Source organism: Gopherus evgoodei, chromosome 10 (genome assembly GCF_007399415.2).
Source record: "Gopherus evgoodei ecotype Sinaloan lineage chromosome 10, rGopEvg1_v1.p, whole genome shotgun sequence".
In the NCBI taxonomy this organism is placed as follows: Eukaryota; Metazoa; Chordata; order Testudines; family Testudinidae; genus Gopherus; species Gopherus evgoodei.
The window spans coordinates 76911420-76924856 of record NC_044331.1 but is presented as its reverse complement, the minus strand read 5'-3'; the positions used below and the strand labels follow the sequence as shown (position 1 = coordinate 76924856).

At 50.8% G+C, this 13437-nt stretch overlaps 1 protein-coding gene across 12 annotated transcripts in view; it reads left to right on the top strand.

Moving 5' to 3' along the window:
• TNRC18 (trinucleotide repeat containing 18) overlaps positions 1-13437 on the top strand; it is a 91034-nt gene that overhangs the window by 46561 nt on the left and 31036 nt on the right. For 9 of the 12 annotated variants that reach the window (XM_030576801.1, XM_030576812.1, XM_030576808.1 and 6 more), the window contains 10 exons: positions 1861-1963; positions 2727-2932; positions 3263-3409; positions 4722-4906; positions 5897-6320; positions 6871-7818; positions 8473-8648; positions 10013-10149; positions 10503-10631; positions 12716-12890. In XM_030576801.1, coding sequence (XP_030432661.1) covers positions 1861-1963; positions 2727-2932; positions 3263-3409; positions 4722-4906; positions 5897-6320; positions 6871-7818; positions 8473-8648; positions 10013-10149; positions 10503-10631; positions 12716-12890 — 2630 coding nt within the window. The remainder of the gene's footprint in view (positions 1-1860; positions 1964-2726; positions 2933-3262; positions 3410-4721; positions 4907-5896; positions 6321-6870; positions 7819-8472; positions 8649-10012; positions 10150-10502; positions 10632-12715; positions 12891-13437) is intronic. The other 3 variants (XM_030576806.1, XM_030576805.1, XM_030576807.1) reach the window with 2 other exon arrangements.

The window sequence follows — 13437 nt, the reverse complement described above, 5'->3', positions numbered from 1 at the left end:
TGAAATACACAGCAGAGCCTTGCCTTGAAAGGATCCTTGTCAGCAGAGTAGACTTAATGTTGAGATGCTTCCTGGTGCACCAGTCCTAGCTAGAAGGGCCTTGGGAAAGGGATGCAAATGAACAAAGGTGCAGCTCTGTGAGACAGTGCAGCATGGCTGCAAGCCGCCCTGTTCCAAGGGAGGCAGCTATTAGGAATTTGGATCGCTGCCATGAGTGGGGCCTCACCAAGACCGAGGCTGGGCCTGCTAAAGGGGACCTGCCTGTGTCTGCCAACCCTCCCCCCAAAAAGTACTAGGCAAGGGCAATAATGAAGTGTGTTAGTGAGAGCGCAGGGTAGGGGTGGGGATAAGAGGCCTAGGCAAAGGCTTTAGAAAATGATGAGGAAAATATAAGGCAACCTGAGCTGAAAATACCCTTGGGACGTAGGAATTGTCAGACTGGATCACCCCCAAGGTCCATCTAGTTTCCTGTCTCCGTCAGAGGAAGGTGCAAGAATCGCCACAGTAGAGCAGGATAGTCTGCTCCCCATGAAGGTCTCGTCCTAATCCCTAACAGAGATTGTCGAACACCTTGAAGCAGGAGGTGGTTATCTTTCCCTAGCAATTTGTTTGCACTTGCAGTTCGAACTCTGGGTACTCTTGGTATCCGTGTAAGTGCCCAGTCCCTCATTGGATCTTGCTGTCTTATCCCAGGCCCTAGAGCTGCAACACCTTCCTGTGTCTGGGCCAGAGCTGGCTCCAGGCACCAGCATCCCAAGCAGGTGCTTGGGGCGGCAATCTGCAAGGGGTGGCAGTCTCTGTGTTTTTGCCCCCAAGCAGCGCGTGAATTGCTGCTGCGGATGGTGGGAGCAATCCGTGTGCCGTTAGGGCGGCACGCGCGTTTCCACAGTGGCGGCAATTCGGCAGCAGCTTCTATGTCCAGCTGTCCGGCGTCGGCGCAGCTTCTGTCTTCAGCCTCCACGGAAACGCGTGAGCCACTCTTAACGGCACACGGACTGCCCCCGCCATCCGCAGCAGCAGTTTGGTGCACTGCTTGGGACGGCAAAAACAGTAGAGCCGGCCCTGGTCTGGGCAGAGTCCCTTTCATGTCACTTGGATTCTGTGCAGAGACAAGAGCTCTATGCTAACAGATCAAGGCTGTTGCTTCTCTGATGCCTATTGCTTTTCTGGAGTGTCCGTGTCCTAGCTCTCTCCCCCTGCCCATGGTGTTGGGCACAGAATGCTTTTATTAGAGTGAGTGTGTGCGTAAGGTCATAGATTTATAAACTGTAAGGCCAAAACGGACCATTAGGATCATCTGGTGTGAACGCCTGTACAGGCCAGGCCAAAGAACCTGACCCCAGGATGGCGGCTGTAGTTCACACAGATGTTGTAGGGTTTGTGCAGATCGTATAGAACGAAGTGCAGTCTGGACTTTGTCTTTAAAAATCAGTTCTTCTTGGTCTTACCTCCTTTCTCGTTTACCTTGGCAGACGATTATAGCGGGAGAGCTCAGGGGATGAACTTCGCTAAATTCAGTTGCTTGAAAGTACATATTTCAAACCACACAGGACTGGGACAGGAATAGTATGCGAAAATAATCCCCAAGCCCCAGACTCCCCATTTAGATAAATGTGTCTGTTGATCAGAGACATGATCAAGATACACTAAGTCCCTGCTCCCAGTCCCTTCACTCTAGCTGATTTTATGAACTACTTGGAGGGCTTAGAGCTGCAGCCCTTTGGAGATACTAGATGGGGACGATAGCCCTTGAAACACAGGTGCAGAGGGGAGACTACTTGGCACGTCTCAGACTGGAAGAGAGCTGCTTGTCTTTTCAGGGACAGCACCTGTGTTAATTGCTGATGGTTTGTGTCTTAGGGCATGGCCGCTCAGATGAGGACTGTGGGGATGACCGCTCCCGCCAGAGGGACAGTCACTTCCTGGCAGGGCGTTTGGAGCGAGATCAGGAGAAGCTACTCAGGTGAGGTTCTGTGTTTTGCTCCTTCAGGTGTGAACTAGTCCGTCTTGCGGAGCACATGGGCTTGGGGATGCACCTAGCGAATTGTGCTTGAGTGCCTGGGCATTTACCCTCTTGAGTGAAGTCACGGATTTAACCAGCAGTGTGGCAGATACCCACGTTTGAGCGGAGTCAGCACTTCTGGTGCAGCTCCCCCCTGGCTCGGCAGGGAGCACTGGACTTTAGGACCCCAAGGACAAAGACCAGACCTTGAGAAGGCTGGGAATTGGGAGTGTGGAGGGGGACTTAGAGTGCATCCAAACCTGCAGCCATTGGGTGTGTGTCCGGAGCTGCCCAAATCTGCACACACAACGATCCTTTCAAACTGCCCTGCAAGGACTGAAACTCCACCAGACCTTGGTGCAAACCCATAGCTGCTGCAAATGAGAGGCAAGATGGAGAGAGACAGCTTTGGGTTGACAGCGGAACAGGACCAGCGCAGGGAATGCTGGCTGAGCCTATTAACCTTCCTCTTTATTCTAAGGGAGCCCTGGGCACTGTATGTGTCCTACTGATCTCTCTTTGCATCTCTCATCCATACTTTGAAGACTGATTCTTGGGGGTTCCCGTAATCTCCAGATCCACTCTCCTCCTCCTCCTTCCCCAGTGCTCTGGTTCATCGCTAATTGACATCCCTTGTGCTTCTCAGTCTGTTCCTTTAGCCACGCAACATGCCCACCACGAAGATTGACTCTAACTCTTCTGTTTTTACCCCCCTAATGACCAGAGAAAGCAAGGAGCTGGCAGACTTTGCCCGGCTGCACCCCTCCAGCTGTGCCACAAACGGTTTGAACTCCAACCTCATGGTGACAGGCGGGCCAGCCCTGACTGGCTCAGGGCGCTGGTCTGCCGACCCGGCTTCACATTTGGCAGCTCACCCGTGGTTACCCAGGACAGGCAGCCCTTCCATGTGGCTAGCTGGCCATCCCTATGGTGAGTCTTTCTGGGAGAGGGAGGGTTGTGTGAAGCTCTTGATTTACCCATAAGAGTAAGAGGAACAGGGTTGCTGTGACTGACCATGGTGATTAGTGGCACCGCCCTGATTTCAAGAGGGATGTTTTTTTTAAAAGACCCCTCTGAAAATAACCTGCAGTATCAAGTGCACCTGTAGGTGCTATACATCTGAGTCCCTGTGGGCAGCTGGATAGTCCAATGTCTCTTCTCTCTCCTTGTCCCCTCATTTGATGATATCCAGGGCATGAATGTCTACAGGAGCCCTCGTTGATTGTCTGACCTAAGTTTTGATGATGATTCTCCTTCTAGGACTAGGCCACCCATCCTTGCATCAAGGCATGACTCCAGGCTTCCCCCCTAGCATGGGAGGTGCTATCCCTTCTGCCTACCAGTTTGCCAGAGATCCTCAGTCCGGGCAGCTAGTTGTGATCCCCAGTGAGCACCTGCCACACTTCGGTAAGCACACAAAGAGGATGATTCAGGGGTCCTGTCTTGAAGGAAAATAACCCAAAGCTCAAGGGATAGAACAAGGGATGTGGTCTATCCATGGTAACAGACCATGAGTGTATACGTCCAGTAGTAAGAGATACTGGAGTTCAGAACTTTCACTCGAGGCTCAAATGGTAGATGTCTGTCCAGAAGGAGCTCTCTGGCACCTCCCCATAGTAAGTTTTTCAAGAATAAAATTCTAGGGCAAGATATGTGTTTTTGTTGAGACAGGGGCACTGGTGGTGAAGCTGTGTGGCACTGGTATGTTGATGGGCAGTGTGGAGGTAGCTCTCCGGCTATTAATTCTTTGGACAGCTTTGTGCAAGCCTTGTAGACCATCTCCTTTCCCAGCTTGACAGTCTCCTGTTGCTCAGTTCTGAAAATGGTCCATTCTGTGGCCAAGCAGGATGGGCTTTGCAGGCTGTTGGAGATCTGTGGACCATAGAATAATAGAAATGTAGGGCTGAAAGGGACCTCAAGAGGTCATCTAGTCCAGCCCTCTGCACTGAGGCTGGATCAAATATGCCTAGACCATCCCTGACAGGTGTTTGTCCAACCTGCTCTTAAAAACTTCCAGTGATGATGGGGATTCCACAAGCTCCCTTGATAATAGCTTGGGAACTGGGAAAAATACCTGTCCCAGAGGCTGCTGCAGAGCCTGGGAAAAGATTTGCCACCAGTGCTGCGTCTGGCAGTGTTCTGTAGAGGTTGTAAAGCTACAGCCAGGTTGGGATTCAGCTGTCTGCTTGTTAAATTATTTCAGCAGTTGCAAATATGTTACACCAGTTCTTCAACTGCAGCACTGGCTTCCTTATCATCTCTTGTAAAGCCCTATGAGACTTGGGGCCTGGCTGTCTGAGAGACTATAGTTGAGGTCAGCTGGGGACATTCAAGCTAACAGTTGCTAGATTTAAATGCAAGTGTGATGGCGCCATGCAGCCTTCAAGAGTAGGAGGCTCAACTATGGAACTTCCTTTGCCCCACGGGTCCGACCCAGACTAGGTTTACTGGCCTTTCCGGCAGGGCCAAGACCCTCTTGTTGGGTATTGCCTAGATGTGGTGGGGTGCAGAGAAGCATGTGTGAGAGGAGAATTAATGAGGGAGAGTTACTTGCATTTCTGTGTGCTATTAAATTAATCACCATGCAATCTGGGAAGGGAGCACAACATAAATCTACAGCAAATATTAAACCCACCTCTATCGCAGCTCCACACACTCAGGTTCTGTCTGTTTTAACAGCATGGTTGTCATTGCCTTTGTGTCTTCCCATGTTCCCTAGCTGAACTGATGGACCGGACACCCCCTCTCTGGCCTGCGATGTACCCTCCTACAAGAAGCACCCTCCAGCATGCTCACCAGCTCCAGCTGCTGTCTCATCAGCAACTGCTCCGGCAGCACGAGTTGTACATCCTGCAACAGCAAGCTGCCCATGCCATGGAGCTCCAGAGGAATGCGCAGCTGGTGGTATGTTCTAAGGGCTATGGCAAGCAGGGGGGACTCCCCTGTTTTAAAGTGGATCAGCCTTTATGTTCTTGGGAGAGCAAACATCAGCGACCTGCCTGCTTTGTGTGTGTCCCCCCAGCATTCAGAGGAAGAGATCTCCTTAGTAATTCCCAGTCCCTAAGGAAACCGCAAGTTCTGGGGGCATTTGGTATGTTCTAAAGAGCCAAGTTCAGCTTTTGAACACCCCTGAAGGTGGAGGTGTTTGGATGCAGGGTTTTGGGTTGGGGCCATGTAAGCCCAGGAGTCAGCTCACCAGCCAGTACTGCTTCTCGCAGCAACAGAAGTTCAGATTGTCATTTTACAAAATGCGCCAGTGTTGACTGTGCTCTAAACAAGGCTTTCATAGCCTGGATAGTTCCTTCCTGAGATTCACGACCAGTATTGCCAAGCCCAAGGGTTCAAAAATCACGAGTCAGGCCCCAGAAGTCATAAGATTGGCTTATAAGTCATGAGATTTTTTATAAAAAATATGCTTGGGGGCTTTTTTTAGTTTCCTCCTTGTTTTTGAACTTTTACGGGGCATGTTTTCCAAATTAAGACTTTTTAACAATAGAAACTTCCTTTTTGTTTTTAAATGAAAGCTGAGATTCTCACATATTTGTGTCACTCCAGGTGCTTTAAGAAAAACGTGTCACAAGGTTCATGATAAAAATCACAAGAGCTGGCAACACAGACCTGCTGCCTGGCCTCTCCTAAAAACCTCTTCCTGTTAAAGCATTTACCTCTGGTCTCTGCAAGTATCTCCTGCCAGACCTTCCACCTGCCTTTTGCAGAGAACCCCATTCCCAGGTCCTGTTCCTGCATCTCCATCTCTGACTGTGCAGACTTACTTTTATAGGAAATCTTGCTTCTGATCTTGTTTAGTCTTGTAGGACCTTTTATGCTTTGTAGATTCTAACCTTATACCCTAAGAAACATCCTCTCTTGACACCCGTCTGTTTTTTGCAACAGGAGAGGTTAAAAGTAAATGAGCAGCGAGCAGACATGGAAGAGAAGGTTACTAAACGGAGCCTGGACAATGCGAAATCAGGCCTTTCCTCGTCCACGTCAGGGCTGCTGCACCGAAAGCCTCCTGTTCTGTCTCCTAGCACCTCCACTTCCTACAGCAAGGCTGTGAGTCCACCTCCCCTGTCTCCCAGGGCCTCGCCTGTATCTGTGCTCAAAGCTGAGGTTATCAAAAAGATGGAGGAACCACCTACGCAGCCGGCCTACTCTTATCCTGCCACCCCAAGCTCCCACCCTTCCAGCCCGCCCCCTGCTTCTCCACCCCCTGCCCCTGCCATCCCTCCAAAAGAAGAGGTACCTGAGAACGTGGAGAAGAAAGACTTGGAACTGGAAAAAGAGGCTCCCAGTCCATTCCAGGCTTTGTTCCCAGGTAAGAGAGGCCTGCTTTGGAAGCGCTCCCTTCTGTTTGTGCCTGGCTCGCTTTCTTTCTTCCTCTCCTTGGCTCTTTCCTGCCTCAAACCCTCCCCAAGAGAAGACCAGGTAGGGCCTTTTTAAAGGAAGGACTAATGTGAAAGGACCAATCAGCACTTTGACAAGTGTAGTGCTAGGACTGATGTGTGACACGGCACTGTGGCAAAGCCTTGAGCCGTGGTCCTGTATCTTGTGTTCTCGTCTTTCCTTGGGAGGGGTTAGTTCCTCAAGGTTGCAGTCTATTGGGGGAACAGTAGGGAGGATCCCAGCATGGACGGAGTGAAGGCTGAAGTCTCCCCTCGCCCCAGGAATGGGTTAGGTGAATCTTTTGGTCTTGCATCCTGGGTGGAGAGTGACATCTTGGGCAGAAAGAAAGTTCAGCAAGCAGCAGCCACTAAGAAGGGATAGAGGTTGGCAAGGGTGAAGTTGAGTAATCGAGAACCTGCCCCGGGGGATGAGCCCCATTGGCACCAGTCACTGTGTATCGTATTCCTTTGGGTCTCTTGCAGAGATTCCACCGGGATATCCATTCCAGTCGCTTCCTGCCTCCTTCGGACGACATTATCCCTACCTCCTTCAGCCTACCGCAGCCTCTGACGCGGATGGCCTGGCTCCTGATGTCCCACTGCCTGCAGAAGGGTCAGAACACATGGAGCTTTCTCCAGAGGTCAAACCCATCCGCCTGTCTCCATCCAAAATGCTAGAGCCTATTCAGGCCACGGCAGAAGAGGAGTCCTTGGAAGACCGGGTGAAAACGGAAGTAGAACTGGACGAAAGCCAGGGAGCTCTCTGCGAGCAGGACATAGAGGCTCTGAACGTGGCCGCCTCCAGTGCTGTCCCAGGACAGAATATGAACAGTTGCAACCTCCTGTTGCAGGGTGAAGCTCTGAGAGCTTTGGGGCAGGAGCAAGAGGCCCTCCAGAACTGTCAACAAGCGTACCAGGTTGCAGCCTGCCCTGCAGAAACGGAGACTGCGACTGAAGCTGGGAGCAGGGTGGAAACCTGTTCTGTGCATATGGACTACGATGACTCAGTACCACACCCGGATAGTGAGCAGCCTGGGCTGGACCTGGCACCCCAGAGAGAGGAGCCTTCTCTAGCCATGGAACTGCAGAGCAGTGACTTGCCCCAGGGGGGAGAGTTTCCTAGCCTGCCTTCAGATGAGGGGCGGCAGAGGTCGGAGATCTCCTCGTACGCAGATGAGGCAATATCCTGTCAAATCCCAGCTCTGGACATCAAGCCAGATGACCCACTGGCTGGCATGAATGCCTTAGTGGCTGCCACAGAGCTGCCTCAGGCTTGTTCCTTGTTGACAACTGGCAATGGCATAACGCAAGCCCAGGTAAACCTGGAGGTGTCGCCCGGCCTGTCCCTGGAGCACTCCTTTCTGCAAGGGATCACTCTGCTGAGTGAAATAGCAGAGCTGGAACTGGAGAAGAGGAAGCAGGAAATTCAAAGTGAGTTTGGAAAGTGCATTTTGTCTCCTATCCATGCAGAGACTGGGGACCTGGGTCTGCCAGAGCAGCTAGTGCTGCCTCCATACACAGAATCTCCTCTGGGTAGGCGTGTGATGTATATCTGTCCTCAGCCTTAACTGTGGTGTCATGGCTAGCAACTCCACAATGTTCCTGGCATGAGCTTCCTTTATTGTTGATGCTCTAGACTGAGTTGGGAGTCCTGCTCCAAGAGGCTCAGATGTGGGTGGTGTCTGTACTGTTCTTCCCTGTATCTGCACAGGTTACAATATGGAGACTAAATGGTATAAAAGTGAAGGTGCACTTCACCCATATGCTCTCGGTGCTGCCAGATTAGCGTCCTATTGGCATCAACGGATTCTGCAGCCATTCAGTCTTCTGCACAATGGGCTCGTTGCAGAGAGATTCCAGTGGGGATCTTGCCTCCAGTAGCTTCCGGGGAGAGGGGAAACTGAGCCTCCTTTCTGAGTATCCTGCGAGTGGGTTGTAACAGGCTAGATCTCAGGGGTAGGTCAGGGTTGCACTGAGACAGCTGAAGAACTGCTACGGCAGAGAAGAGGTTGTTGATCTCTTTGAGGCCTATGGGAGATGTGCACTTGCCCTCACTGAATGCTAAATCCTGAACTTTCTCCTAAGCAGGTCCAGAGAGCTGCCTGGTCCGACCGACGCTGGAGAGCTTGCTAGCTGCCAGCACCCATGTGCTAATGGAGGTTCTGTCAGCCCCCTTTATGGAGAGTCTGAAAACCATCCGGTTGCCTCGAGAATTGAATCCCAACAAAAAGTACAGCTGGATGCAAAAAAAAGATGAACCGGTAAGTAGCTCTTCCTGCCTAGCTTGACAGGACATTGTGAACCTGCCTAAATGTTCCTCCTCTCGCCATTCATCATTCACGTAATGTTGTATTTCCCTATTGGCTTTCTCCTTCTCAGTCTGGCAAACCTTGACCTTCCCCCCAACCCTCCTGTGTTTGTAGCTGAGCAAAAGTCAATGTGGCATGATTTAATTTCATTCCTTGTTTGTGTGTCAGCATCATTGATCTCAGCAGGGAGGGGCACAGCTTTGGAGACAGTATTTGTAATACAAAGCCAGCAGGAGAAGCTCTTATGCTATTTCTTTGGCTGTGGGGATAAACAAAGATGGTGGCAGGCTTCCCTTCCCTGGAGATGGAGTTGCAGATTCTTTAACACCAGAAGGTTAGGGTTAGAGGCAGAACGCCCAAGGGCATTTCCTCAGCAAATGGTAGCTACACGCTTTAAGGTTGGTTGTGTTTTGAGCCGTATTTAAATCTGACATAGAGGAGAAAGAGTTCATTGGTTTATTCAGCCCTCTGGCCTTCTCACTTAAGAATTAAAAAAAAAAATAGAGGCTGTCATTGGTGCCACAATATCTCCTAGTAGAACAGGAGCCTAAAATCTCTGGCACAAAGTGATAAATTGCTGAATGTGTGTGAACCTCTGCACTCGTACCTGACCTGCAAATCCTACCCTAGCTGAGAGGCTTGACCTTAGGGTCACTTTTCTGAAGTCGCTCATTCATCTGCCCTGAAACATTTAATATTATTATATTAAACCACACACACACGCACACACACAAAAATCAACTGGTTTGAAATGACTCTAGAGTTGTGCCCTGGAGCGGAGGAGGGCACCCCACCTCCAGGCCCTACATTGCACTCAGCACCTTTCCAACCAAGGAGGATGGAAAAGTGGCTCAGTTTAGATCCTGTCTATTCTGCCCCTTTATCAACTGGGAGGGACTCGCTGCTCAGCAGTGGTGACCCCTTGCTTCCAGGGGCTGGCCAAACTGCCTCTGCCGGGCTTGCAGCTCCTACTCACCTGGAGAGTAGGAATTTCACCAGTGTCTCCACATGATAGTACAGAGCACTGCTACGAAGCAACCTGGCTAGTCAGATAGCTTGTTAAAGCTCCTTCCTTCGAAGGTTAGTATGCAGCCTCCTTTTGAAATATGACTCTCCTGCCAGTGATAAAATGAGGTAGATTCTTTCCCTTCTGCAGGTAATATGCCACTAGCTGTCTAAATGATTGTACCAGTGGGACATCTTGTCCCTTGCTGAGCCGTTGGATTGGGAAGCAATAACACACCTGTTCTAGTCTTGTGGCTGGCATCTGAATCCCTGATTCCCCTTACCACCTCTGCCTGTCTCACCTTCCCTAGATGTATTCCATCAAGTCTGCCATTGAGAACATGGATGCTATGGAGCTGGACTACAGGATGAGGCTGGCAGAGCTGCAGCGGCGCTACAAGGAGAAGCAGAGGGAGCTAGTAAAGCTGCAGCGGCGCAGAGACTCCGAGTAAGTCACACAGAGCTTTTTTTTTTTGGCTGGGCAACTTCTCTGCCTCCGGGTCCAGGAGAACATTCTCTTTCCCCCACCTCCCCTCCAATGATGCATCTGCCAAAGCTTTGCAAAGCGCTCCTAGGCTAGTAAAAAGGCAAACCGACCACCGATGAATGCAGCTGGGCATGGTTGGAGTCTCGGGTACTGGTGGTCAATGGGCGACCCTGTTAGTGAACCTTGGATTTCACGGCTCAGCTTAGCAGTTTGGTGCCAGACAACGGTTCTGGGTTGGCTTTTGGTGGTGTAATGGATTTCGTTTTATTTTGCTGTTGCCTTGGCTAACAGTCAAGCGTGTGGTTTTTTTAAAGGGAAAAGCATGACGAGAAAAGTAGAAGCTTGACAAGAAGAGGCCCTGGAAGGCCCAGGAAGAGGAAGCATGGATCAAGCACTCTGTTGCCCCCTAAGGAGAGAGGGAAGAGTGACAGCAAGAGCGGAAAGTAAGGCTGGAACACGGGGAAGATGGGAATGTCAGGGTTGTTGCACCACGTCCGACCCGGGGACGGCGTTTCGGATGCAGCGGGGGGTCCCTGCGTGGTGTTGTGCTGGCAGGGCGCGTCTATGGCAGCAGGGTCACTGTGTGGCGTTGTGGTAGAAGTGTGCATCTAGCCCCCTGTGCGGCGTGCGCCTGTTGCTGTAGCAGGAGGGCTGGCCTGGCGTCACGTTGGTAGTGTCTGTCTGGTGCCTCTCGGGGAGGAGGCCCCTGATGGCGCAGAGCAAGCAGGCGATGGAAAGGTTCTGTGGAACGCTGAGCCAGGTGAAGAGTGGGGCAGGCGGACAGGGAGAGGAGCTGCCCGAGGCAGGGGCTGTGTCTTTGTATGCTGTACAGTGACTAGCACCTGTGGCCATCCAGGCGCCACTGCAATCCAATGAACGTCAATCTATAGTGACGCAAATGATTTTCACGAATCCGAATGACTTCTGTTCTGCGGCATTCGCTTCCTGGGGCTTTTCTCCTGGGCTTCTGCTGTCTTCCTTGGCCCCTAGTCAGTGGGAAATGGTTTGGCCTGGGTGCTCTCTTTCCTGGTGTCAGAATCACCCTCTCCTGTGGTGCCCACTCTTTGCAAGCCCAACAGGTTTATTTGGACACCTTGCGCAAAGCCCCATTAACCATATTTCTCTGCCCCACCTATTGTCACTGGTTGAGTCTCTCACAGTGGTGGCTCGGCATGAGCTGGCTTCCCAAGCTCTGCATTGTCTTGAGAAGGTATTTTCAAAGGCACAAAGGGGTGTCAGGTGCCTAACTCCCATCGACTTTCACATGCCTTTGAAAATCTGCCTCCTTAGTATTTTGCTTCTGGGCTTTGAAGGTTGGAAAGGCTTGGGATGTCCACAGCTGTCTGGAATTTTCTTGTGCGTGCATTTCCATTGGGGCCAGTTGTCATGGGAACTGTGTGGAAGCCTTGCCCTAGAAGCTAAGCCATGCATGCAACTGGCTTCAGCTAGCCTGATCCTGGAAAGTGGTGTTGGTTTGGTTTTGGGTTGGGGTTAGCAGGGGAAGTGAGGTGGGGACAAAGCTGCCGTTTACTACTTCTGGGAAATGAGGACGCTCTGCGGCATCAGTGATTTCATAGACATGGCAGCCACGAGCTGGATCAGCAGGCTTAGTAGGAAGGAGGCAGGTTTTTTTGCCTCTAAATCTTTAGGTGGTAATTGGCAATGATAGGGAACTACAGACAGCGTGCAGGGTAGTTTCATGAAGGCTTGGCAGTGACTCTTTAACCATTTACTCACCTCTCCATCTCCATTCATCAGCTAACTGCTGAAACCAGATGGGGAGCAAAGAGACCTGTCCTTCTTGTCTCACCTACTCTTTCCCCTCTCCTTGCCCCCCCAGAGCTTGGAAAGAGATTGAAGAATCAGACTGCAAGTTACCTTTAGAGAGGGACAGTCTAGGAAAAGTGGATTAACGATTCTGTATACTAGTTAGTCTCTCAGCCTGAGACGTTCCCTCCCCCCCCTCTTTTAAGTTAGTTTTTATCTCTGCTTTGCTGTCTACTCCTTGCTAAAATGTTCATCTCCCACGTGCTCAAGAGCCAGCACCTCAATCTGGATGCAGCCAGTACAACATCTTTCAAGTCCTGTGAAATGGGAGTCTCCTTAGATCTACAGAATCTTAAAAATTAGAGGTGGGAAAAGACCAAATGGTTGTCTCATCCATTCTTCCCCTCCTGGTCCTAACCAGAGCAGATGATTCTCTGCAGCTTTTTTCCAGCGTGTTATCCAGCCCAGTGAGTGGGTTCTACCCTTCACAGGCATACAGATCTCTGGCTTGTGCTGATATTCCAGAGAATGCAAAGGGAGCTCACTGGCACGTCTGTTAAACAGACAATGGGACAGATTCTCAGCTGGTGTAGATTGATGTAGCTCCATTGAAGCCAGTAGATTTACCCAAGCTGAGGATATAGCCCCAGGTGACCCACGAGTGCCTTTAACAGGGGAGTGGACCACACTTCAGTGTTTGCTAGTGGTGTGCAAGGAGGGAAGGGCGATCTCAGTGACCAATCCTTTGCCTGGCTTGCAGACTGAGCAAGTCCTTGCTGCTGTCTGAAGACTCTGAGACTGGCGAGGGGATGAAGAAGAGGCACAAAGGGGCTCTCCCTGAGGAGGACGAGGATGCAGACAGCAGTGGTGGGAAAATGAAAGGGAGGAACCAGAGCTGGGATGAACATGATCCAGCAGCGAGCTTTTCAAATGAGGTCAGTACTCTTGTGGTGTGTGTGTTTGGGGTGTGTGTGTGGGGGGGAAGCTGTGCTCTAAAGGAAGAGGCAGCATGGTCTCATGGATGGGGCATTGGCTTGGAATTCTGGAGACTTTTGGGAGTCTGTTCCTAGCTCTGCTCTTTCCTTGTTGTGTGATATCCCCAATATCACTTCACCTCCCTGAGCCACCATTTTCCCTCCCACCCTTGGCCTGTCTTGCCTGTGTAGATTGGATGCTCTTCGTGGCACAGGCCGTCTCAGACTATGTGTATGTGGACCTAGCAAAAGGTGTCCCCAATCTCAACTGAAGCTTGTAGGTGCTCCTGTCTAAATAATATGAGTATGCACCACTCTCAGGAGGTTCTTTGTGTTCCGGCTGGAGCAATGTGTTCCTCAAGACCGAATGCAAAGTCCATTACACCTAATCAGTATAATATCGCTGCCTACACAGTTACTTTAATTACTACTGCTATTAATTGACTAAATTAAAAATCTTTTGAAGTAGCAAGGCAATACAGACATGGTTAAAATATAACAGCGTTGC